Below are 26,613 nucleotides of genomic sequence, written 5' to 3'. Positions count from 1 at the left end.
TACATGTACATTTCTCTGTTCAGTATAGAACTCCACGATCGCGAATTTAACCACTCGCGAAATCGTCGGGAATTCCCGATTCGTGAAAATTTAGACTTGCGAAATATGTGGCATATACAGTATTAGCATTGCCAGACCCAAGACCAGGGTCGTGATCAGCCATGCTTTGAACACTGAGCATCTTTAAACTGCTTCTAATCTGATTTGCTTTGATTTGATTTGATTTAATTTGATTTCTGCATTTTTCACGAAGTATATACCATGTAACAAACAATTTTCCAGTACTAATCATGTTGAATCCAACACAAAATCAATATTATACAGTATATAATATATATATATATATATATATATATATATATATATATATAAATTATATATAATCATATAATTATAATGTACCAATAATAATATATTGTAAAGGTGTCGTATAATCATATGCAAACAATTGGCAATGGAAATTATTGATTATTCAGTGAAATTATTACAAACAAAATGCAGGAGACTGTCATCTTATGGCTGAAGCATGAATTTGATGACTGCCTCTGAAATGCATTTCTATGGCTTTTATTTCATTACAGATCTGATGCAAATTCTTTACGAAATAAACACAAAATATTGATTATGTGTCAAGCAGTAAATATTGTTAAATGTTGCATGCATTACTGATGGTAGATTAAAGTTGTATTAACAAGGTGCTATTGGTTTACAAGCTGGTCATTTGTTTTTTGTTATTGGTGATGAGGGGGATTGTACTGTGTGTCATAATCAGAACAATTGTTATAATTGTTGTGATTACCAAAGTATTGCATTTTCATTGACACATGCAGGGACAAAAGGAAAGGGTGTTGTGGGGATTGCTTTAATAGATGCTTCCAGATTTGTTGTATCTCATTCCACCAGTTGATTTCATATGACATAATTTCTGTCCTGCTTTAAAGGAAGACCTGCAAATAGAGGCTGTCTCGGTCGGAGCCATCCTATCGAACTATCAGAGAGTTAGAGTGGAAAATGTGTAAGTTTCTCATTGAATGGATTGTAGAGAATGCATTTCCCCTTTTTTGTATGTCTTTCTTCTAAACTTTGCATACCATTCACTTAGTTGTCCTTGCAAAAAGATGAAGTTCCTAAGATGAATTCAAACTTTGCATCTACTCTTTACTTAGTAGTCCTTGCAAGAAGAAGAAGAAGAAGAAGAAGAAGAAGAAGAAGAAGAATGAAATGAAATAGACTTTAATGATTGAATACTTTTAAAGATTTGTTCTCAAATAGGCCAAGGGTGTACACTGCCTTGGAGTGTCTTGAAACATAACAACTGGAGTGGAATCGTTGCTTACATACCCTCCTCCAGGTCACGTGTCCAAGTTATGAATGTCACATATGGCTTCATTCATTCATTTCATCCCTTTCAAGGCATGATTTATGACATTTACAAGTTTCAGGATGAATCAACCGTACTACTTGTACATGTACATCTGAAATAGTGTGATCTTGATAAACACACAAGAGACTTGTTGGAAATGATTCCTCACAATTTGAGCAGGATGACTTTGAGTATAGTGAAATCCGAAATGACATGATGATGCCACCATGCTAAAAACTACAGATTTTGTTGTAGAACATTGTAATTACGGCAGATTTAGCATGAATGTGGAATTTGCATAGGATGAATACTGTATGTACCCTTTGCCAAGAGACATATTGACCTATTCAGATTATGACATAGGCCATACTAATACTAACTAAAAGCTGTCTGGAGGCATATGTCCATCTGATATGAAAAAGTTTTTCTAAATATTTACTGTAAATGCACAGGTCTCTATCAACAAACTATGAAGTCAGAATCAACAGTGATGGTAGAAGAGCCAATATTTGTTTTTTACCCTATGTCAGGTGTTCTCGTCTCGGTCTCACATCCCTGGCCTACCTGTGGCGACGGGACCAGACAGAGCTGCTGGGGGAGATGATTGATGCAGACATCCATGCCATCATCATCAAAGTGGCAGCTTTAGGTTTGTATGTGTGTGTGGTGTATATGTGTGTAAGTTTGTTTGAGTTCAGACTAGATTTTTTTTTTCCAAGGAACAAATGGATTTCACATTTCGTTTTTGGTCAAAATGTTAAGATTGACATGTCTCTGTACAGTGGTTGTATGTGATGATGTTTGTCTTTGTACAATGTTTTGTTTTGTTGTGTTTTTGTGAATTTCAATTTTGTGGCAATAAACAAAATTTGAATTAAGGATTAAAAAGAAATTTACAGTGTACAGCACATGCATTATGTAGTAGAGCAGTTCTGTAAGGTTAGACGTACATTTTGGACAGTATGAAGGCCTGAATTTTTATTATCAATGGGGGCATCTGTGTTTCTAAGTATGCATTTTATGTGTAAAGGTGTTGTACTATAAACTCACTTAGTATTTAAGTGGCACCTTGTTTCATTTTGCAGTGATGTGTAAAAACATACCATGGTGTCAGACGTATGTGAACGAAAGGACTTTTTCAGACTTAAAGATTCATGTTCAAAACTCTGTGATGTGTGAGGGCTTATAGAAAAACTAATGCCAGTTTTGATTGCATGAAGGACTGAACTTTGTAACATCTACCAGCATTATGTATAACTGTGTTCAAAAAGTTGAGTATATTATCAAAGTATGTCGGTGTCAGATGTACATTTTATGGTGTTGGACATACCTGTGTGAAATTTCCAGAGTGTTGAATACATTTAAAGGCAATGTTGAACTCTTCCATTTCTTAATTTCTTTTTTTTTTTTCAAATGCACATTGATGTAAATATCCCCCCAAAAGTTAAAAAAATCCACAATTTGGAAAATTTACTTGCATTATCAAAGATTAAAAAGATGATCAAAACATTGAATACATCAAGAAAACAGTCAATTTCAAAATCTGTATAATTATTTTAAAAAAAGAACTCACAATCAAAATAAAACTTGTGACATTTTGTGTTTTAAATGCCAGTATATAACAGTAAAGCTACAGTAAGTTACTTCACAAGGATCAGTGCCACTGAACAGTGAACAGTAATAATGAATTTAACATTAGGGTTTGTTCAAAATAACATGAGTTCTGAAAGGTGAAAGAATGACCAGAATGTGCAATTACTACATTACATATGTATACCTACTTAATGTTACTGTGGCCTACACAAGACATGAAGAATGATTTGAACAAGGCTACTTACCACTCATTACATGTAGCTAGATTCTATAGCATCATAGCATTCTAAAAACAAAACAAAACAAAACAATGATATGTCAACCTTTAACACATTTTTTATCATAACAATGCATACATGCTTTCTGTTTACACCAGGGCAAGTCCAAGATAAGGTCCCCTCAGAAGGCAAAATTTCATCTTTGCTCAATATTGACATGTTTGGTATCATTTTGAAGCTTATGAGTTGAAGTTTTGATTTCCATGGAGGAAAAAATTATATTACGTAAATTTATGCAAATTTCAAGGGCTTCATTTGCATAAATGTGAAACACAGCGTTACGTATGGGACATTTATAAAAATTCATATTAATTCAAAGGAAAGCAAATGATATTTGATTAATATGTGGACATAAGAAGTTCATCAAATAGTTTAACTTGGTATGAAAATTTAGGGATTATGCAAATGATTATGCAAATTAGCTCGTGTCCTATCATGAGATATCCCATACGTAACAAATTGAGGTCATTTTTTTAGGTTTTTTCTGAAATTGCTAAGGTTATGTTAATGCCCTTTCGGAAAGTTCTAATTTATTGTTTAGAGAAATCAAATACCACAGAAAAAAGAAAAAACAGTAAAAGGAATATTTTTTATAAGGCATTGAAATAATGTTACATATGGGACAAATGCGTTACGTATGGGACATCCTCATACACAATGCATGTGAATGCATGTAGCTAGCTGGGAAGGTCTCTCAGTACACAAATGGTCAATCATCCTGAAGAAAGCATCCCAACATTGTCGCTACTTTTTGAGTTATACACACTTTAAACAATACATGTACTTGACTGAACAATTTTCAGAAAGGGGGAGGGGAAAATGGCAAAATACACAATGAAAAAACAGCATTAAAGGGATGGTATAGTTTTTTGTAGAAATGGGGATTCAGTTTTCAACATTTAATGAGATGATTGGAAACCAATTATATAAATTACTAAAGAGCATACAATCCTAAGACTAGAGGAATTCAAAGTTTAGTGATGGAGATCCAATTTGAAATGGTTGTGATATAAATATTTAAAAAGAATATAAAGTAAAATGATTTTTTTTTTTTTTATTGCAAGTGATACACAAATTGTCCTTATTCAGGTTTCAATAATAGCCACGACAAAATTCATGGGTATACATACTGAGGTGTGACTCGAATCAATGACCTGACTGCTAGACAGACATCATATGTGACCGTGCACCTCAAAACGAACATAAAGTCGCACACACTGATTTTGCGTGAGGACTGAAAATAAGTGAAATGGGTCAACCTAGCCGAACTTGACTTTTTCATATTTTCTGAAAGAGCGGGTCTTCTTTTACATTATGCTAAAATTTGGTATCATAAAACGGGCAGGAAAGTGTGTTTTTTTTTTAGCAGTTTATCTCGAACATTTTGGTAGAATAGTGTGATTAGGTGTGTCTTTAGAATCCCTTTTTCATTTCTGAAAATCCTTGTCCACACTCTTCATTTTCAACTCTAATAACTTTTGAAAGGATAGTGCTACTGCTTTGATAGTTAGCATTCATTATGGACAGAATGTGTTAATGAGGCATGCCTAATTTCAGTTTAATCTGATAATCCCTTCATTGTTGTAACTCTGGTGGTTTACTTCCTGTTTTTTGTCCCATTCATCGCACAGCCAGCACGGTTTTGTAAAGATTAAGCGCTTGAATAGACACTGTACTTCAGAGCCTCTTTTCTCAGTTCACACTTTTCCTGAGTTTGTGTTTTCTTTCCAATATTCAGATAGGTTAGGAGAGTCCATTTGATTTGAGTTATACATCATTTTAAAGCTTAAAGTCTGCTCTTTTAGAATATGGTCTTAAATAAAAATTCATGTCTGGCGACTTTTTGTTTGTTTTGAGGTGCAGGGTCACATATATCTACTCGATCACAGGGGTTCCACGCAGCAGGTATTGCTTATTTATAAAAATTAATATTTCTTGTGTCAAGTTGTTTTTTATTGAAACGAAATGGCAAACTGCCCTTCATCAATGGAAGTAAACACTTTAAACTATTCAATTTTTCAGTAATAACTATCCTGATAAAAATAGGGCATACCCCATACTCAGGTTGGTCATGAAAATATAGAATATGATTAAATATGATTATGATGGTAAATATTTGGGGAATATTGTTCCCTTGTCAATCTGGATCAGTATTTGAGTAGTTTCAACTGATTCCATTTCAATAATTGTGCAAAAATTTGTTTATGGGTATTTTGCAAATATTTTGCAAAATTATTTTGCAAAATTATTTTGCAAAATACCCATAAATGTGTCTCTCCACACACTAAACGAATGGGGGACAAAGGGCATGCATACTCAGGTTGGTCATAAAAATATAAAAATATGATTGAATATGATTAGGATGGTGAATATTTGGGGAATATTGTTTCCTTGACAATCTGGATCAGTATTTGAGTAGTTTCAACTGATTTTACTTCAATAATTATGCAAAATACCCATAAACATGGTTCTTCACACACTTAATGAATGGGGGACAAACTGTCCCATACGTAACTGTCCCATACGTAACACGTCATGTCTGTCTTTAATTAGAACCTGTAATTAGAGCTTTTTACCTAATGACACGAAACTTACCTATGATAATCTTGAGTGTTGTGACTTTCATCATAGTGAGTTACAAGTTGTAGAATGAAATACTTTCAGAGAGTTTTGAGTTTGAAAAAAATGTTCAAAAAAACAAAATTTTTCTGGTCCCATACGTAACGGCACATATTTTCTCTTCTAAAATATAATTGTGAAGGTCATTTTTCTCCATTTTTTGCATGATTATACTTCTCCTAGATATCAATCACCATGATAAAGTTTGATATGATCAAAAGCCATTAACACTATTTTTCAGGTCATAAAAGTCTCTGAATGTCCCATACGTAACGCGCGTGTTATCTTGGACTTGCCCACCAATCATGAAGAAAAAAGTTTAGTACCATGATTAATTATTGGATCATGTAGCCAGGCATAACAATTTTTGTGTAAAATATTTCAAAGATTGTTCGTCGAGAAAATAAACTTCTTCAGGAATTCAATCTTCTCTGCAAATAAAGTGCTCAATTCTGCTTCCTGTTGAATACTGCTGCCCTTATTAGAATTCTAAAAAACGATGATTACATGTATCGAATATTGTAAGGATTCTTGTAGTTTGTCTGACTGGAAAGTGATGATACCTTTCAATGTAGATCAGTCTTTTCCAAACACAGTTTGCTATTGGCTTGAAACATAATTAACTGTAGCCTTTGTGGGAGAAAAACCTAGAAAGAGTTCAAGTCATCCCAGTTCAAAAGTCATTTTCCTAAATTTGAAGGATCACACAATTATCTACTGGTAGCATTATGAAATGAGTGTGCCCCAAAAGAGCTCATTCAGACAAGAATAAAAGATGATGATTAAAATGTTCAATGTAGATCAGTCTTTTCCAAACAGTTTGCTATTGGCTTGAAACATTTAATTGTGGCCTTTGTGGGAGAAAAACATAGATAGAGTTCAAGTCATACCGGTCAAAAGTAATTTCCCTTAATAATTGAAAGATCACACAATTATTTACTGTTAGCATTATGAAACGAGTAAAAGAGTTTATTTCAACAAGAAGCAAAAAATACAAATAACCTGTTTTTGGCAGTTTTGTAGTTTCTCAGTTTGACATGCCTCATCAGTTTGAACAGTTTCAACTAAAGATAAACTCCAAACTCAATCACATGGTGAAGGCCCAGATACTAATGCTAGGATCAAATACAAAGTGACCCCTACTACCAAGTGGCATGTGGGGGGGGGGGGGGTTGATATTTCTGGATGACATCTCTTTCTGAAGTGGAATACTTCATCTGTCTTATCTGGCCATTTCCTCTCAGTTGTACCAGATCTGTGCATCGCTTTGACCCTAATCTGGGGTTCTTCTTCCACAATATTTGTGATTTCTCCTGGATACATTGCATTGGAATACTGTACAACCAACTCATCGTCATCATCACTATTTCATTTTATTTCATTGAATTTTATTTATTTTATTGTCCATAAAATGGAAAGTTTTTATAATTCAAGTGGCATACATAAATACACATATATAAAGTGCACATTTTAAAATAAAACACAGAAAATAATAACACACATCATTAATTCATATAACATAACACAGAGAAACTTAACACTCAATAACAAAATATATATCCACAACATCCAATATTGCACCTGATTCTTCTATATCTAGTCTTGATAACTTTAAACCCAAGTATAATATATAACAACAGTTGCAAAATACAGCTGTAAAATGAGGCTGATACAGCACATGCAAACAAAAACATTGACATATCATCCTATAAAAATCTGAAACTACACTATCAATAAGAAACTTACTACCTGAAATAAAACTTCCCATTAATCTCAATAGAAAATTTGAACAACATCCCACGGAGAAAGTGGCTGATACAGCACACACAAGAATGTGAGTGATAAAATACACATAGAGGTGATTTGCTCATGAGACAATATACTCAGCCTTCCTAATAATTCTCTGTCTACAAATATCATCTCCATTGATATTGATCACTCAACATGGCTGTAATTGGGACCTTCACCATGGCATCTGAGGTATCTCCTACAAGCAGGGAGTATCTCTCATATGGCATATCAAAGTGCGATTTGTGGGTGTCTGGAACTGGTATGGCATCTTTCTGTCTTTCTTCCAGTAGGCCCTTGTTCTGGTGGATGAAGGTGGCATCCATGTAGTCAAGATGAATTCCTGGGTTTCTCTGCACAGCGAGCTCATAGCAATCAGCTGGGGTTGTTGCTTGGCCTTTCCCGCTGCAGCGTATCCGGGCAATTACCCCCTGAGGGCAATTACCCCCCTGGCTAAGTACTGGTTGGTGGTAAGGCTAGGGTAAAGATTAGGGTTAGGGTTAGGTTTAGGGTAAGGAGTTTGGGTTTACATAGGGTTAGGATTAGGTTCAGGATTAGGATTAGGGCAATGGGAAGGGTTCGGGGTAATTGCCCAGGAGGTAATTGCCCTAGGCCCCGCTGCGGATGTAGCACCATACAGACCTGTTGGCTGTTCCTCCAAGGCTGTCAACAACTCCCTTACCATGGGGTGTTGCGAAAAAGTGCCAGCGCAAGCCTACACCAAATTCTTGCTCCCATGGATGGAGGTTGGAAAACAGATAGCGCTGTTTGTATTGACTTCTTGCCCCATCAGAGAATATGTCTATTTGTCGGATGTTAGGGTATTTGTGTTTGAGCTCTGAGAAGATATGAGTTATGAAAGCATGTACACTGACTTTAGTGTGCTGCAAGTCGTCTGATATCAGCACAATGCTCTCATTAACTCCTGGACTGATCCATGCATGGGCTGTGAAGATTGTTTCTTGTTTGTGGCACCAATGCCCAATGGATTTTGTTTTGGTATACTAAAGAAGCATTTTCTGAGAAGTCCACTTGTACCAGGACATTGACACCATCTACAGAGTTCTTCAGCCTATCAAAGTGGGCAGCTTGTTTCTGTTTGATGTATACGTAGATTTAAAAAAAACCTTCACTTGAGATTTGAGCTCAGCAAATATTTTTTTCACTGTACACAGGATCTCTACTTTTTCTAACTGACTATCATTTTACCATTGTTGGTACTTGATGTTAACAGATCTTCATGTTCCTTATTGGGTGCAAACTTGTAAATTTTGTCCTTGCAATCAGAACATTCCATGGCCATGCACTCATTGCACCCAGTGTCACACACTATTCTTTTCAGTAAAGGATGAGATGTCAGTTGGTAAGCCTGTGTGCTCATGAAGAGCTGCCAGCAGAAGTCGTGTGTTCTCATGGTGAGGACATATGCAAACATTATGGGGAAGTTCATCGTATAGCTTCACATATTTGGGCCGGCTCTCACAGAATTTGCTGAGACTGATAATGTTCCCTTTTTTGTTGCTGAAGAAGGTGTATGCCTCTCGAAGAGACATCATCAGAAACCTTGTCTGGTAAATAACTTTCACTTTCTCTCCATCTCATCTCTCATTCGGATAATCACATGATCCTTTCTGCCAGGTGCTTGCCAAGAAATATCCTCTTTCAAGAAGAAAGATGTCACTTCCTCCACAGTTTGAGGGTCTAATCCTGGTCTGCCCTTATCTTTCCCTGGGAAATTGAATACATTCTTCAATCCAGCTGACTTTGCAACTTCAGCAGCCGCCATTTTTTGCTTTGTTGGTGCGTACGGCAAAGACTGCTGGGCTCGTTTCACTGCTTTTCCCAAAGCTTAGGCAGTCTTGTACAGTTGTGTTTGGATGATCCAATGTGCCAGTGCTGCCATCTCGAGTCTGCCTTTCAGTCTGGCCACCATTTTGCTTCGCACGCTTTGCACGACAAAGAACTCTGATCCGTCTATTTTCAAACGCACAGTGTTCATCCAATTCATTCTTTGTCATGTTTTTCATTCTTCTGGCTCTTGCCTTCCCTTTCCATTGCTTATCCTTTTGAGGATGTTGCTTGTACAAGTTTTCATCATTTCGGATCTTTTCCCTTCTCCGCTTACACTTTTCAGCGTTGGATAATGGCATTGTGCTAGAAGTAGATCGAGAGAGAGAAATTTCTGATTAATTGAAATTGTACTGAGTTACTGGTGTGACAATATGGTGTCAGACTTTCACCATGTCGGAGGTACATTCAAAGTGTAGGTCCAACATCTTAATATCTCAGTTCTGACAAATCATACAAGTGCCCTTTGATGATGGTTACATTGCCCATGACATACATTGTATGTACTTTGCATCCTAAGTGATATGCTTTATCTCTCTTCAGATTCTGGATATTAAAAAATGCATGTTTACGGTGTCGGCCGTACACCAACAAAGTGGTCGAACCTGGGAAAACTGTCAATAAAAACAAAAACAAAAAAAAAATGGAATTTTCTTTGATCAATAATTGAAAAGTGTACCTGTCAACCTTATTGGTAAGATATATGTTGTAAGAGTTGTGTAGTTTTTAATTCTTCACGAAATAAATCAAAAGTATATTTTGGCTAATTTTTAGCTGAAAATGAGAGGAAAATTAGCCTCTGACTTCAACACCCTTAATTCTTAGAATATGCATAGCAAATTGAAATTAGCAAAACTCCCTGAGAATAGAATCTATGATGATTGATACAGTATCTTACTTGCAGTGATTTAACAATTTTGACATTTTTATATTGAGGTTTACTATTTTACTGAATTGCCTAGTAATTATAAAAGTACAATATATGCAATGTCAACAGTGACTGATATTCCTTCCATAGGAAGAAAAATAAAACAAAACCAAGAACAAAAACAGATGAATCCCTCTCAGTTTCTAAAGTACATGTCTAATATGTATATTCAATTGGCATGATGACAAGATGAATAAATTTGTATAGTCTGAAAAGTAGGGTATTTCTTCCACCAAAACCTCACAAAACCTTAGTTGAATGAGGGAAGAAGTTTTGATTTCAATGTAGATTAGTTGCACCTATTGTATATCCTTATGTTGATACATATCTCATAATACACTCTTGTAATTTCTCAACAGGTTTAACAGCCAAACATCTAGGGAAGTCCATCAAAGAGATACAACCTCACATGGAAGCTATGGTAAAAGTCAACATTGACTTCTTCAATAGTTTTCCTAGATAGGGCTGCAATTAACTAGCCCTACTCCGCTATTATTCCTCAGTTTGTTTGTTTGTTTTTACATTGATGAATCCTGTTATCATATTTTATAGATCCTCCCCCCCCCCCAAGAAAAAAAAATGGATGCAAGAAGGAAATAGATGTATAGTGAAGAACTTATATCGCAACTGACTGCTTTTTTTAGCAGGCTCCGCAATCCTCTAGATATCTTGTGGAGATCTATTTCTGGAAGTCTTTTTATGCCTCCGCCACGAAGTGGTGCCGGAGGCATTATGTTTTCGGGTTGTCCGTCCGTCCGTCCGTACGTCCGTACGTACGTCCGTACGTCCGTACGTCCGTCCGCTTTCGTTTACGCGATAACTTGAGTAATATTTACTGGAATTTTACCAAACTTGGTCCAAGTATGAAGTATGATGGGGCAACGATTTGATAAGATTTTGGGTGAAATCGGCTAAAGGTCAAAGGTCAAAGGTCAAGGTCAAATCATGAAATTGTATCCGTTTACGCGATAACTCAAGACTGTATAGAGCAAATTTCACCAAACTTTGTTGGAGGATGATATTTGATGGGACAATTACTTGATTAGTTTTTCAGTGAAATCGGACAGAGGTCAAAGGTCAAAGATCAAGGTCAAATCCTAAAATTTATCTGTTTATGTGATAACTCAAAACTGGATGAAGCAGCTTTCACCAAACTTGGTCCAAGGATGATGTATGATGGGACAATTAGTTGAGTAGATTCTATTGACATTGACAAGAGGTCAAAGGTCAAAAGGTCAAGGTCAAATGCTAAAAATGTTGCTATTTCCCCCATATGCAATGCCCGCAGTTATTTTCTTGAAACTTAGTGTAGACATGTACTACTGCGTAAGGATTCTCCAGAGGGAGTTTCATGTCATAAGGTCAAAGGTCAAAAGGTCAAAGGTTAGGTGAAAATGTTGCAATATCACTTTTCTCGCAAATGGTTCAATGTATATCTTCATGGAACTTGGTACATATGCATGTACTGACTGGCAGGGATTATCTAGGGAATTTAAGGGTCATGGGTCAATAGTCAGGGGGTTCAAAGGTCAAGGTCAACTCCTCAAAATGTTACTATTTCTCTCATATACTAGTATATGCAACGATTGCATTATTAGTTTTAAAATTTAATATATGTACATGTATTACTTGATGGAGATTCTCTTGGAAATTTCCAGCCAGAAGGTCAAAGGTCAAAGGTTAAGGGTCAAAGGTCAGGTTTGAATAAAAGATATATATATTTTGTACTGTAATTACACTCTTTCTTCATACCTTGAAAATTATACTCAATGCATAAACTTATAATAAGGTCGGTCAGAAGTCAAGTAAAAATTTTCAATTCCCCAAATATGTGTACCTGCACTCTTTAATAGACAATTATAGCAAACCCAGTTCGTGGAAAGTGAACATTCAAGATATTTTTGACAAACCTGTTATTTCGATATTTTGCCAGTTATGTGAAACTGTCATCACACATTGTGAAGACATCGTACTATACACCTATTGGGAGAATCATGCATTATGGCGGAGGCATCAGTCGCCTTAGCGACATTTCTAGTTTACAAGTACATTGTATTTGATCTAGATGGAAAATACATGTGGAGATACCATGTGCATATGGCATATCACTTAAAGTGTAAATGAACGTAATTTCATGGCTGTACTTTGGGCACCTGTTAGCTCCTCTAGTTCTGATGGAGTGATCAACATTAAGAAAGTAGACGGCTAAAAGTTAACCCGTTGAGGACAAATCCCGTGTATACTCGGGCAGGTGTCTATGGGAAATGTGTGTTGTGGCAAAATCAAACCGTCCTCAACGGGTTAAGACATTATCCTGTGTGATGACGTCTTGTATTACTACTCAAGAGTGGAGTGCTATCAAAGGTAACAGCTAGGGGTACATCCCCCCCCCCCAAAAAAAAAAGAAGAAGAAAAAAAGACAAACAGAGATCATAGTATCACACATTTTTTTTTTGAACTTCCAATATTGAATGATATTGTGCAACCATCTATGCCATAACATAATGTCTTGAGTTTCATGATTTCATGCATTGAAAAGAATTGTGAATATGTACCATGACTTGAAAACATTTATTGATATTTTCAATTGTTGTTTTCCTCTGCAGAAAACCAAATACCAACTCAATGTGTGTGGGGAGGGTGGCGAGTACGAGACATTTACGTTGGACTGTCCTCTCTTCAGCAAACGCATTGTCATGTGAGTATAGGTACATTGATGTATTTACGTTTCAGTTGTGGAATACATGCGACAAAGTGTGGCACAGAAGTGTTTTTGAAAGCAACACATCAGATTGTATTATGTCCTGGATTGCAACATATCATCAACTGTTAACCCTAAAGGGGCCGGGCTTTTTTGGCTATGCTCAGACCGGGGGGGGGGGGGGGGCCATCGGTGGTGCGATCGCGATGAAATTTTGCATGCGTGAGACCCGCGTCATAATCTACAAGATTGTGTCATAAGTTTTTTTGAAACAATCAATTTCTAATTTTAATTAATTAATTATGCAAATTAAGCTCAAGATCATATTTTAGCCTAATTAAAAGCATTGAGAGTCTGATTTTTGATCTGTAAATCTGTTTTAGCATATTCAACAATTGTACATCACAAAAACTTCCAAAACTCATTTCAATTCTTATGTATTTTATTGTTTTCAGAATTTCTTATGTATTTCCTCGTTTTTCAACTTTTGTTTTTTCTTTGTTTTTTCATTGGAAATTGTCACTAACCACTTTTCTACCATAATTAGCACAAAACTAATCAATGAAAGTGATTAATTGTAAAAATAATCAGGTTTTTATGACTTCCATTACATAGCACTGTTTTCCATAGGAAATGTACACAAAATCACAAAATTGTGCCCGTTTCGGGGCGACATTCCGTTACAAAAATGGGCGTGGCTTCGCAAAAGTATGCGCGGACGTCGCAAATTTGGTCTCAAAAGTTGCGCGAGACTTGAACAAACAAAGTCAAGAAGTCTCGCGACGAGGCCTCCTCGCGTTACAGAATTATAGCGCGAAACGTCGGCCCTTTTAGGGTTAAAGTGGAAATTTTTGTGCATCGACCTGACAAGATTAAGTTTGCGTAATTTTTACTGACTGTCATGATGTTTTAGTAAGCACTTTAAACTGCTCACTGCTGCCAGAGCTGTGTAGGACTTTGGCAGCACATATTATAGACTACAGTAAAAGGTAATTGGTTTGCAGTATGTCAGCAAAGTCACTCACCCTAGAGGACTAGTGAATGTGAAAAAAAGATACAAATACCAAAACAGTCTTACCCCTACAATATACCTACTTTGAAATTGAAGATATGAAATGATATTACCTAAATGTAACAAGCAGAAATTGGGGAACGTTGGCTTTTGTCCTAGTAGTTTTATGTTGCACGAAATGCATGAAAACTTCCACTGAACAGATTTCAATTAAAGAGTGCTACCTCTCATGCTTAGACAGTACATAGATGTAATTGTACTTTGGTCAAATGTGGACTCTTTCCATGGTGATAGGTTCTAGCTCTGGTGATTTACAGTTTAACAAGTTCAATTCTTTCCCAACGATATATTTGGAACACACTGATCCCCAAACCTGTGAGTAGGTCCTTTTTGTTTAATGACCTTGTAGTATACTCATCCACAAGAAACTTTGAAACAAGATGAATTGCAAATCACTGGATCCAAGAAATTAAGATTGCCAAAGTTCAGTTGACACCATGATGAATGTACAGGGTACACTTCATTGGGCAACTAAGAGGAAAGCTACTGTACTCATCATTGCAGGCATTTGTGAAGTTTGCTTACATTTTACTATTCATGTACAGTGTTTTAATTGAATGGGTTTTCTACTTAAACATCTGTGGATGTTAACCTCTTGCCATGTTCAATGAAACTCAGTGCTGTAAATTGACAGTGATGCAGTTCATTTTCTCTCCAGTAGGGGCATATATAGCTATCTGTGGATGGAAAACAGATGTTAGTTGCAGTGTCACCATGTATTGTAATATTTGGCCTGGTATCCTTTCTTTCTGTGTCATGCTACATGTGCAGTGATGACTTTCAAGTTGTGCAACATGACGAGGATGACATTTCACCTGTCTTCTACATCCACTTCAACAAGATGCACCTTGCAGCGAAAGACAAGGTGCCACAGTGTACTGGAGATTAAAATGGAATGAAATTTATTATGGTTTTAAGTCCCTTCCAAGCCATTCTTCTTCCCCAGATGTTTAAAATGACTTTCGTGTCTATCTTATAAAGTTCAAGTTGGTAGTGTTCATCCTAATGTAAACTTGGAGACTGTTGTGAAGGTAGAGCTGATTTTCATGCTGTGTTATATGTAATGTGCAATGACATCTTCTTTTTTTTTTTGAACTGATGTTGCGAGATGCTTGCAAAGGACAGCCAGGATGCCCAGAAGAAGAAACAAAAATTCTTTATTCACAACACATCTTTAAAATCATTAGTGATGTTATGATATAATATATACTTTCATAGTTAGGTATGTTGTCAAAGTCTGGCGGTTGATAAGTAGATCAGGCACACTTTTTTTTAATCGTAAAATTAATGCTCTCTTTTTTTATTTGTCCATCTCAAACACCATAGATTGTGGAAGAGAAAAGTTTTGCGGAGAGAATCAGAGACATCAAGATGAAGCGGGGAAAGTCTCTCTGTAGTGACCTGGACATTCCTGATCTGACTCCAAGCAAAAATTCTGCTCTCGAGCATCCCATCATCAACATCAACATCAACTGCCCATTCAACGAGGGTAGGAGGAAAGCCATATTTCCTGGGTCTTGTCGCATAGAAGTTGGAGTTAAACATAAGTCAGAAAAACAAACAGAAGTCTCAGAATACTCAATCCTGATTGGCTGATACTTGACTTATGCTTTATTTTCTGTCTTATGTTTGATTGCATCGTTTTTTATACGACAGGGGCCAGATTTCCTTTGCATTTGTACTGCCATGTTGAAGGCTGATAAGTGCCCTCAAATGCTTAATGTATTTTGTCCTAAGGACACTTATATATATATATCTCTTCTCACTTCAAGCTCATGTGCCACTGTACCTTTCCATTCTCTGTGCACTGTTGTTCTTATCTGTCCTTGGTATGAATACGTATCCTTACATGTGTTTATGTCTGTCTTTGTGTATTGATGTGAGTGCATCATAAGTGAGTACACATGTGTTTTGAATTTACTCAGATGTGACTGAAGGTATTTGAAATGTGATTTATGGTCGTCCATCTCTTTTACTTATAAAAGTTCAAAGTTCATTTCTAGTTTTGCCATAATGTATGCAGAGTTGCTCAGCAAACGATCATGTTACATGTGGCATTGATTTAATCCATCTGTGAACTGAAAAGAGTTTAACCATAGATGCGTACCATGTTTCCATGTATCATGTATACAACCAGCTCGCAGTCACTCTCCATGCCCATTGACTGTGGCAGATTGCATGTTGGAATAATTCCATTTTTTAGATATTTTCCCAGGGTTTCTGTCCAACTTTTTGCATCGGCCCTTTTAGGGTAAAAGTCTTCTTCTTTTTTCCTTTTTGTTTGTCGGAGTCAAGTGCTGTTTATTCAAACTCTTTGAATGAATTTGCCATTGGTGGACAATCACATTAGCACTTTAATGCTTAAAATTTAGTTTTAGTTTTCTTTAATTCAAAGATAAAGAATTGAATGTGAAATTGAACTATTATCTTTCTATTGTGAATATTGTGGACCCTCTGAGAATAATATTTTCTGTGAACTCTTATAGCAGTCATTTTCAAATTCTGTTGTTGGATGATGACATAAAGTTTTGCCTATTGTTTCAATATGAAATGACTTCTTTGATTCAGTTTTTCTTGCCATTATGATGTCTTATTCATTGAGAGGCAGTCATTGAGTCTTCATTCTTCCGTAGCAAGAAACCATTCTGTTGACTAAAGAGTGTTGAAATGAAAAGATGCATATTCACACTGTCTACCTACATTTTCAGAATTGGAAACTTGCCAGCCCCCATTGTGTAACCATGGTAACCAGGGCTTTGCCTGGGTGTCTGGTGTGAGGGCATCCAGCGAAACAAATTGCGGTAGTGACTCCTCTGTCCTGCAGAGCACAGAGGTTGCCATGGAAACACTCAAAGGTAATTTGGGACTTAGCAAATGGTGAATTTCACACCCTGACTCATCCAAACATGTGATTTTTCTAAAAAGAAAACAACAAAATTTTTATTAATCACCTTGCTCTTGCATAAAGAAAAACATTTTATAAAGTGAATGCAAGAATATATAAAGACATGTAGCTTTTAAAAAGGACTTGAGTAAATTTATCACTCCTTGGCCAGTGTATATTAATACCTGTCTGTTGATATTGTCTTAAAAATAGTGATGCATAACAATAGTTTTAATGGAAATGATGGTACTGATAATGATGGGAGGATAGACAATAATGATAATACTTGTAGTAGTAATGTGATATTATCGTTGATTTAAAAAGAAAAGTCATAGGAAATGACATCACCTCTGTTCATTCTAACTCCCATCCAAAAAGAACAGCTCCAGAGTCAGGGATATGGTCTACAAGATGCCGTACTGATTCACCTTTATGTCAGAGACATGGCTGACTTTGCCCACATCAACTCCATTTACTGCAAATACTTCTCACTCAATCCACCAGCAAGGTAATCCATGCAGCTTGATTTTCTTAATTCTGTTACAATGTAAAATCATAGAATGATGATGCAGTTAATTGTACCCTGGGGTACCAATTTGAAACTAGCCATGTTTAAAATATTTTTATTGTTTTTTATTTCATCATTTTTTAAAATATTTTTTTCCTTCAATGCAGTTATGCTGTCATCTAATGTGTGTTCTTCCTTTGCATTCCCTCAAAGCCCTGTAGCTTTTGCAAGCTTCCTTTGCCATTATTATCAATGATATATGTAGGGAAAGATTAGAAATTACACTTCTTGCACAGATCTTATGGGGCAGCCTCACTCTTTCTACTGTATATTATTCCCTTGATAGTGATTACAATAAAAAAGGAGTACAGTATATTATTATTGTTATCATTATCATTATTGTTGTTATTATGCTAGGCAAATCATAAACAGTGCTGAATTGACACTTGGATATTTATTTGCCACTTGCTAAAATTTTGCTGCCATAATTAGAGCAATGTATAACCATACATAATTAAAGTACATTTCACAAACATAAGATGGCACTACACAACGCTGTAACCTGCTGTATGAGAATAACCTAGGGGATGGTGTGATACAGCAAATATTTATTTGAAAATAACCTGTTCCCATCAAATACTCTGTATGTTTGTATACACAGGGTGTGTGTTCAGGCCAGTTTACCAGAAGGCACAGTACTACAGCTGGACTGTCTAGCCCACCATACACCACCCCCTCAGGGGCAGGGCAGGGGTGAGGAAGATAGGGATCCTGCTCACTACAGGAACACCATGCATGTTCAGGGCTTATCGCACTGGGCTCCTGCTAACATAGGCCCTTACAGCCAGGCCGTACAGGTGGGTCAGTAAAGGTTACTTGTTTAACTTTGTTTGTAAATGTACCATTGGTAATCAGTTTTGCAGCTTAATATGATTCATTTAACCCATTTGTGTGTCATTGTAGTGATTTATATAAAAGAAATCAAAAGATATCTGTACCTGTGTGATGGTCTTAAAAAATGTCACGTCTCTTTTCTTTTTTCATTCTTTTGGGTTGATTTCGTAGATTGGGAACTTAGTGTTCTGCGCTGGTATAATCGCCCTGTGCCCTAGCTCCATGGGGATGATAGAGGGCGGTATCAATGCAGAGAGCAGACTGTCCCTACGAAGCGTAGCCAGAGTCCTAGCCGCCATGCAGCGCGGGCTAGGCCTGAGGGACGTCGTGGTGGCCACCTGCTACCTGACGCAGCTGGAACTGGAAGGCACGGCCAGAAACCACTGGCTGAGATCTCTGGAGGAAGAAACGGTTGGTAACATAACCTTTAGTCTTTAACTGTATACTCTTAGGTGCCATGACATTTGCTCCTGCGACAAAAACTCTCAGGTAGTATCTGCACACCAAGCCAAACACAAATTCTACCCACAAACATAACCCTAACCCTAATCCTAATCCTCACATCGAACAAAAGCTGAAATCCTATCACAACCCTAACCCTATTTAAACCTTAAGTCCTTGGAGAAAATAAGACCGGAGCAATTGTCACAGGCGCAAATGTTGTGTTACCATACACTTAAAAAGTCTACTTTGTTTGCAAATTGGGACTTCCTGAAAATTTCAGAAGTGGTTATAAATTTGCGATCATGGAGTACAGCAAGTAAATGGAGTAATAGGTATCAGTCACTCATTTTTGTCAAGAAGTGTACGCATCCATTCTTTCACACAGTAGGCGCACCAAGACTTCAGCCTTCTAAACTGCATTACCACGCACCATCTTTATGTACTATGTACCTGTGTACCAGTACATATAGGCATGCACATCACATTCTGGTCAGGATAAGAGTTGGTATTTTCTCATCTTGTAAAATTTGTGAAATTTGCAAGTATTTGTTATATTCGCAAGTTGCTGTTATATTGCAGTGCTGTCAGTATAAGCGAGTCAGAGACTGGTAGAGACCATCTTTATATCAGTCTTTGTTTTTGTTTTTTTAAGAGCATTCTTTGTTAAACTCTACATGCATCTGCCTAAACCATAGGGAGAGCAACTTTATTTAAGATTTTAGAATATTGTATAACATTCCATTTCCTCTTTCATTTCTTTTTTTGTGTGTTTCCATGGAAAAAAAAATCATATTTGCTCTTAGAATTATTGACATATATCAACAGTGTCTTATACATCTTGAAGATTGTCACTTCTTGGCATGAGAGAATATTTGGCTGTCAGATATCAAAACCTATACGATTACTGATACATGATCATTTTTAGGACATCTTAGTCGTCAGTCCAATTTTTGTTGTCATGTATTTGGCACATTTTCTGTGTGCATTTCATGTATGATAGACTGAAAGTCAGGTCAAAAGTATTTGACACAGATGAAACATGAATATGAGAATATGAGTGTCCATGACATTTCTCTTTGTAGGCAGCAGAAGAGCATCAGGAGTTATGCGGCGAGCATCCCAGCATTCCTTGCCTTGTGAACTACGTTGTTGTTCCGTCCCTACCCAGGGGAGCCCTGGTGGAGTGGCATGTGGTTGCTGCCACAGATAAGCACACATGGCAATGTGAGTAACTGATGGCAACATTATACAAATAATGAATGGTCACAAGTTCGATGGTGCAAGATTTTGCATGAGGTGAAAGATAGAGGCACTCTATTCAATGAGAAGATGATTGTTAAAGGTTGAAGTTGTTGATGGTAAAATGCGTGGTTGTAACTGATTTATTGTGCATGTTTATTGTGATGTCGGAAGCGTGCAATGGTGCAAAGTAAAAGCTACGAGCTGATCATGAGTTTAATATGGAAGTCAATGTAAATTGGTGACGTCACCCATGCACTACTGTAGACGTCGATATCTTCGCATGATTAATTTTTCACGCTGAGCAGCTCAAAAACATCTGCGGGTTGTTTAATTCACACTGTGCAATTGTCAACCCATTCAAACTGTCCAGAAATTTTGTAGGTTTTAGAATTCGCACTAGCCAGAAGAAGATATGAGAAAATTAATGTACCCTGAAAATTTCTGCATTTACGGTATCCATATTTGCACAAAAAAGAATTGCCCAGCTTAACAGCGGCAGTGCGCTTTCAACTGCAAGTCACAAGATGAGCTATCAGCCAATTTGACAGGTAGAATGTCTTCAGGTATTGTATGAAATATGCTACTCTGCGGTACGTAAGAGCTCCATTTCACCCTGTTATGTGAGGCAGAGTGTGACTGTTTGGCATCCACTGCAAAGTTGTATGCTAATGAAGATTTCTGTAATCCTTTGATCACTGTGTCACAGGTGTTTAAGTGACCTGTTGTGTGGAATGTTACAGCAGTATTCCATGTAACATGAGAAAGAAGCATAAAATGTCCATCAAATTCTTACTCTCTAGATGTCACATACACTTTTGCTTGTTCTGACATAATACTGACACTGCAATACGTTGATAAAATTTATTTGTTTACACTGGTTACTGGTAACAGCTCTGCCTACAGATGCATTATATTTTCATGTGTCAAATTGATCAAATGAAAACACACATAGACAGCATATTTTTCTGCAACACAGTTCTTTAAGAAATCATTGAGAAAACTCTGTGGATTGAATGGTTCACTCAAAAGTACCTGATCAGTGTGGTAGACTTCATCATGGAACTTCAAATCTTTCACCACTAATAATTTGGTAGAATTGGCAGCCTATTTGGTTGTCCTTATTTTTCACTTGATTTCTCCTCAGCAATGGATGTAAACTTCTCTTTGAATAACATCAGTTATAGATTGTTGCTTTTCACACTCAATTTGTGTATCATATGTATGGTGTGAATATTACCTCCATAAGGTTAAAACTTTGTATATAATTGTTATCAAATTGTCTTGTACTGATGTTCCCCAGTACACATTGTACCTCAAGAATGTGCCATAGATCAATGTTGTTACTACAATTGTACCACTGCTACTCAAGTATTGCTGCTACTACTACGTGTATGATTGCTATTATTACTGTTACTACTACTACTTTTACTACTACTACTAGACTACTACTACTGCTATCTGTACTACTGCTACTACTACTACTACTACTACTACTACTACTACTACTACCACTACTACTACTACTACTACTACTACTACTACTACTACTACTACTACTACTACCACTACTACTACTACTACCACTACTACTACTACTACTATATACTACCACTACTACTACTACTACCACTACTACTACTACTACCACTACTACTACTACTACTACTACTTCTACTACCACCACTACGACTACTACTACTACTGCTGCTTCTACTACTACTACTACTACTGCTACTACTACTACTACTACTACTACTACTACTACTACTATATACTACTACTACTACTACTACTACTACTACTACCACTACTACTACTATCACTACTACTACTATTACTACCACCACTGCTACTACTCCCGTGTGTTATTACTACTACTACTACTACTACTACTACTTCTACTACCACCACCACTACTACTACTACTGCTTCTACTATTACTAACACTTTTTCCTGCTACTTCTCCATTTGATTTATCAATTAATTGTCCATTGATTTTATCTTATCATCCTATGTCAAGATTCTGAGGCTGTATCTTCCGAAGAAAGTGTTACCGTGGAGCTGAAAGTGGCATGGTGCAGTCAGTCTGGAGTGGCCTTCATCTCTGCAATAGTTGGTGAGATGTGTTCACTATTTTTCTGTTTATCTTTTGAATCTTTTTTGCTTGATTCAGACTGAAGCTCCTTGTATGCAAAAAAAAAAAAAAATTAACAAAAATGTTGACTCTGCTGGAACTCTTCAGGAGTACTCATGATGATTTTCATTTGACAGGAAAGTAAAATGATGACAGAGATTATATAAATTTTACAATTCTAAAATGGCAGTTAACATAATGAGAATCATGCTTTGAAGAAACTTTTCTTTCCTCATCTGAATAGCATGTGCTATCAATAATGCTGCAGCATATAATTCGTGTTTAGAATGTGTAAATAGAAAGCCTTAAGCAGTTTTATCTGAAATCATTGCAAAGTACACTGTAGATGTAAATCTTTATGCAGTATTAGTTTTGATGGACTGGTCATGTGTGTAAACAAAGCAGCAAAAACTGTATGAGGGGAAAACATAAAATTGCATGTGATACCTAATCCTTTTAATGAATTTCTTACACAGGTGAAGGCTAGAGTGTACTCTCAATGGCTACCATATTTTTGTACTTTAGATATTAACTAACCACATTAAAAAGTACCTTAGTGCCGACAACTGTTTAATGGAAGAATGAAATAGTTTACTTGTAGTATTGTGTGGAGCTCCTTTGGGAGAGTTGCTTCTCATCCTGAGATGGATGGATGGATGGATGGATGGAGGGAGAGACAGGTGGATAGATTGATAGATCGGTAGATAAATTCGTATATGATTATTCACATATTCATTTCATTTATCTTTGAATGTATGTCTTGGTAGTCATCAATTTTAATAGTCAGAGACACACCCTCTTGGCTCCTTCACAGACCCCCAGCCAAATACCACTGAGATCAACCTCCACTCTGCCGTGAAGGCGCTTGTCTCTGCAGTCTCCATGGAGATGAACAGCCGAGGATGGGACACCGGCGACATCCTGTCCTTTAAGGTCTTCCACGACCAGAGTCAAATACCTCAGTCGAGAATCAGCGCAGGTGTGCTTTAACACTATCTTAACTGGGGGGGGGGGGGGGGGGGGGGAAGAAGGGTCAAATTCCTTGACATTTCATGTGATGATCCCACAACACGCAAAGATTTTGCAGTGTCATTTCATGACTTTATTCTTTGAAGTCTCCCGCATATTGTGAGACCAAAGTTGCGACATCCGGGTACACCGCTCTGAAGTTACGTAATGTTTTGTGCATGCATGTCAAATTGACCCCCCTCCCCCAAATAAAAATTGATCTCAAATAGCCCAATTAGAATAGGGTTAAGTGCTCTCCATCTCTCTCCCTCTCCCCTTCCTCATCGCTCTTTTGCCCTTTTTTCTCTCTCCCCTTGCCCCTCTCCCTCTCCCCTGCCCCTCTTTCTTCCACCCCCTCTCTGCCCCCTGTTTCCCTCCCTGTCTCTCCTCTACCTCCCTCTCTCTCCTTCTCTTGGCTCTCTAGAGCTTAATTTTTTCCTCTTTCAGGCTTTAAGGCAAATCAGAATCCCCCGGGAGCATTCGACCAGGCACCAGACTTCATTGTAGTGAGTGGGGTTCTTTGGATTCATGCGTTAAGGAGGCATTTTATTGTCCATATTTTTCAAATGACCGCATTAGTGAATTTGATGTCTTGCACACTATCATTATGTATGTAAACTGCAGGAAAGGTAGGTCAACCTATCCATATGCGATAGAGCCTGCAAGGTCCGAAGGATACATCCAAGATTCTTGATAGCGGGTGCCAGGTTTAGGTGGAATTTAAAAAAAAGTACCATTAGCTGTGTGATCACCAGCAACAAGTTTTCTTCTTAGAACTAACCTGCCAAGGTAGGAACTGTATGTATGTGCACCAGACATTGGATGAACTGTGCATCCTGTATGATCCACTCATTACACCTCGTGTTATTGTGGTAATTGTGTGACTACTGCAAATTTATTGAACTTTATAAAAAGGATTAATTCTACTCTGTTTTCAAGCCAAAACCTTCAGAATATCAACTGCTATGAAAGCAAGCACAAAAGAAAGAAAGATGATGAGCACTGGATGTATTTGTTGTGTTGTTGCAAGAGAGCAGATAGCAAGAGAGCAAGGAATGGAGGATGATGATCAGATGTCGAAGAAATAACATTTATCTTGAATATTGTCCTTCCCCTTTAATGCCTCCCACAGCTTTACGCGCTGAGCTGACACAGGGTCGAGACAGGCCAGTCAACTTCACAAGTCTCCCTGTGAAGTCACTGCCACCACCTTGCATCTTGGATGTGTGTGTTTGGGTCCAGGCCCGCCCCTACCCTACCAACGACGATGCCGACTTATGATGCCCAGAAGCATGGAGATCGATTAACCCCTTGCAGTGCTGTATGTGCTGGTCAGTGCATTCCCTTGCAGATATGCTGAAGAGCAATGTTGTCCTAAAACTACTTGTGCATGAATAAAGTGTACATGATTCCATTTATCTCTGTTGAATTACACTGGCCTCTGTGTGTGGGACTGTTGCAATGTCATACTCAGCGATATTGACTGGTATTTATTCCATACAAGTTCAAATCCGATAAACCTTAAGTTGATTTAGCCCAGCAAGTATATGGATGCATTAGGGGTGAACTTTACAGTGCAGTGCATGTGTAATGTTCTTAATTAAAGTCACTCTTTACTGTCTGTGCTTTATCTGTTATGGAGTTTTTAAGTGATGGGGGGATTGGGTCAGGAGGGGGGATCACATTGTGATTCTGCAATGTTTTCTGCACTGATAGACAATATCACAAATGTTAAAGCTTACATTTCAGTTATATCAGTTGTGCAAGTAATGAATTAAAATAATGTACATGATTGTAGTGTACAGTGTAATAGCATTTGTACAAGAGGGGGTATGCATTGATTGCATAAACAAAAATTGCAACTTTGATTGAATATAAGCAAGTACAACTGTACCTGAAAGACCATCAAAATGAACTACATTGTACCTAAAAGTACTTTTTTAAGGGCTGTGAACATGAATGTGTATCGACTCTATCTAGGTACTCCCGACTTTCCCCCATACCAGTCCGCTATGAAGTGACGTCAGTTTCCTCCAGCTCTAACAACTACCCTTGTGCCGAATTGTTGATGAAGTAAAAATAAGGGGGCCCTCACAATAAGGACCCGACATCATGACAGTTACTTGGCTATAATAGGTTTCTCTATTACAAAGTACAATTGTAGTAAAGAGAATCCGAATGGAGACCTGCACAATCACCCTCTTATGAAGAGGTTTTGTTGTATGTGTCAGGCCCATTTTATATCGAGTTTCCACTGTATGTTGCTCTCCAAAGCCTTCAGTCAATTTTAGTAGACCAAAATTTCCCTCCCAGAGTTAACACCATGCCTTGCTTTGTGAGGGGACTTCTGAAGTATTTGGTGCCATTCTAATATTAAAGGTCCTGTTTACCTTTGGGGGCAGTGATTTAACAAATGTTCAAGATATCACATTTGATGCATATGCGTAGGTCTGTTGTACCACAAAACATCCTACCATATAAAATTTTCACAATAAGGCCTAAAATATAAGGAGATATCAGCATTGTTCTCAATAAACCGTAACTGTAGACGGTTTAGTCTGGAAACATTATTATAACTATTGTTCACATTTTATGTATTTTGCAATACTTATCATTGATTTTTACTGATTCAAATTTTTACAGTGGTTTTTTTTCTATCCCTAACTCATACTTTAGAACTATCTTAAAGCACTTATCCTGTGTTTTTGTTTCATATGCAAATGGTAAATTATGCCTTTCCTGAAATTTTTTTGGTGAGATAATGAAAAACTTCTTATGAAATATGAAAGAGCAGATAATTCCAAGAGGATTCAACATTTTTTTATGAAAAGTGGTTATGAAATGGCTGAGATATCCCAAACAGAGCAATCAGCTTTTATTACGATCGCTTTGTTTTACTTTGTTTTTGATGTCTCGGCCATTCCAAACCCGATTTTCATCAAATAAAGTTTGAATTCCTCTTAAAATGGTATGCTCTGTACTATACATATTTCATAAGTGGTTTCTTGGTATCTCACAAAAAGTTAGAAGCCTTATCCTCATCTCCATCAATACTATACCGTCCCTTTTTGTACAGGAGATGGAAATTGTTTGTGCCACAGTGAGAGAGAATTTGAAAGCCTCTGTCACCAGTAGTAAGTCTGTGCGGAGTCATTGTAAACAAATGAGTTCTCTGATTTGGGAAGTTTGCCTCGTCCAGCGTCTGGAAAAAATTAATAAATTCTGGTCCTGTCAGGGCTGATGACCCCGTTATGGCCGACACCCTGGCCTTGCACTCCAAAACCTTGACCTCATTAGCACAACAAGCAA

The 26,613-nt window shown here is 37.1% G+C and overlaps 1 protein-coding gene across 1 annotated transcript in view; it reads left to right on the top strand.

The window, feature by feature from the left end:
* The window catches only part of LOC139735679 (uncharacterized), a 28,355-nt gene extending 3,434 nt beyond the window's left edge, over window positions 1-24,921 (top strand). Inside the window, exons 4-17 of the mRNA XM_071646427.1 lie at window positions 942-1,015; window positions 1,894-2,012; window positions 10,777-10,838; window positions 13,024-13,115; window positions 14,962-15,055; window positions 15,517-15,679; window positions 16,899-17,045; window positions 17,453-17,582; window positions 18,244-18,439; window positions 18,648-18,887; window positions 20,003-20,144; window positions 22,183-22,278; window positions 23,111-23,275; window positions 24,437-24,921. Coding sequence (XP_071502528.1) covers window positions 942-1,015; window positions 1,894-2,012; window positions 10,777-10,838; window positions 13,024-13,115; window positions 14,962-15,055; window positions 15,517-15,679; window positions 16,899-17,045; window positions 17,453-17,582; window positions 18,244-18,439; window positions 18,648-18,887; window positions 20,003-20,144; window positions 22,183-22,278; window positions 23,111-23,275; window positions 24,437-24,585 — 1,869 coding nt within the window. The 3' untranslated portion in view covers window positions 24,586-24,921. The remainder of the gene's footprint in view (window positions 1-941; window positions 1,016-1,893; window positions 2,013-10,776; window positions 10,839-13,023; window positions 13,116-14,961; window positions 15,056-15,516; window positions 15,680-16,898; window positions 17,046-17,452; window positions 17,583-18,243; window positions 18,440-18,647; window positions 18,888-20,002; window positions 20,145-22,182; window positions 22,279-23,110; window positions 23,276-24,436) is intronic.
* The last annotated feature ends 1,692 nt before the right edge of the window (window positions 24,922-26,613 follow it).

Source organism: Diadema antillarum, unplaced genomic scaffold (assembly GCF_040938485.1).
Source record: "Diadema antillarum isolate AM-2024a unplaced genomic scaffold, OU_Dant_1.0 seq00000590_RagTag, whole genome shotgun sequence".
Lineage (NCBI taxonomy): Eukaryota > Metazoa > Echinodermata > Echinoidea > Diadematoida > Diadematidae > Diadema > Diadema antillarum.
The sequence above is the reverse complement of the archived record's forward strand: the minus strand, read 5'-3'. Positions and strand labels throughout refer to the sequence as shown.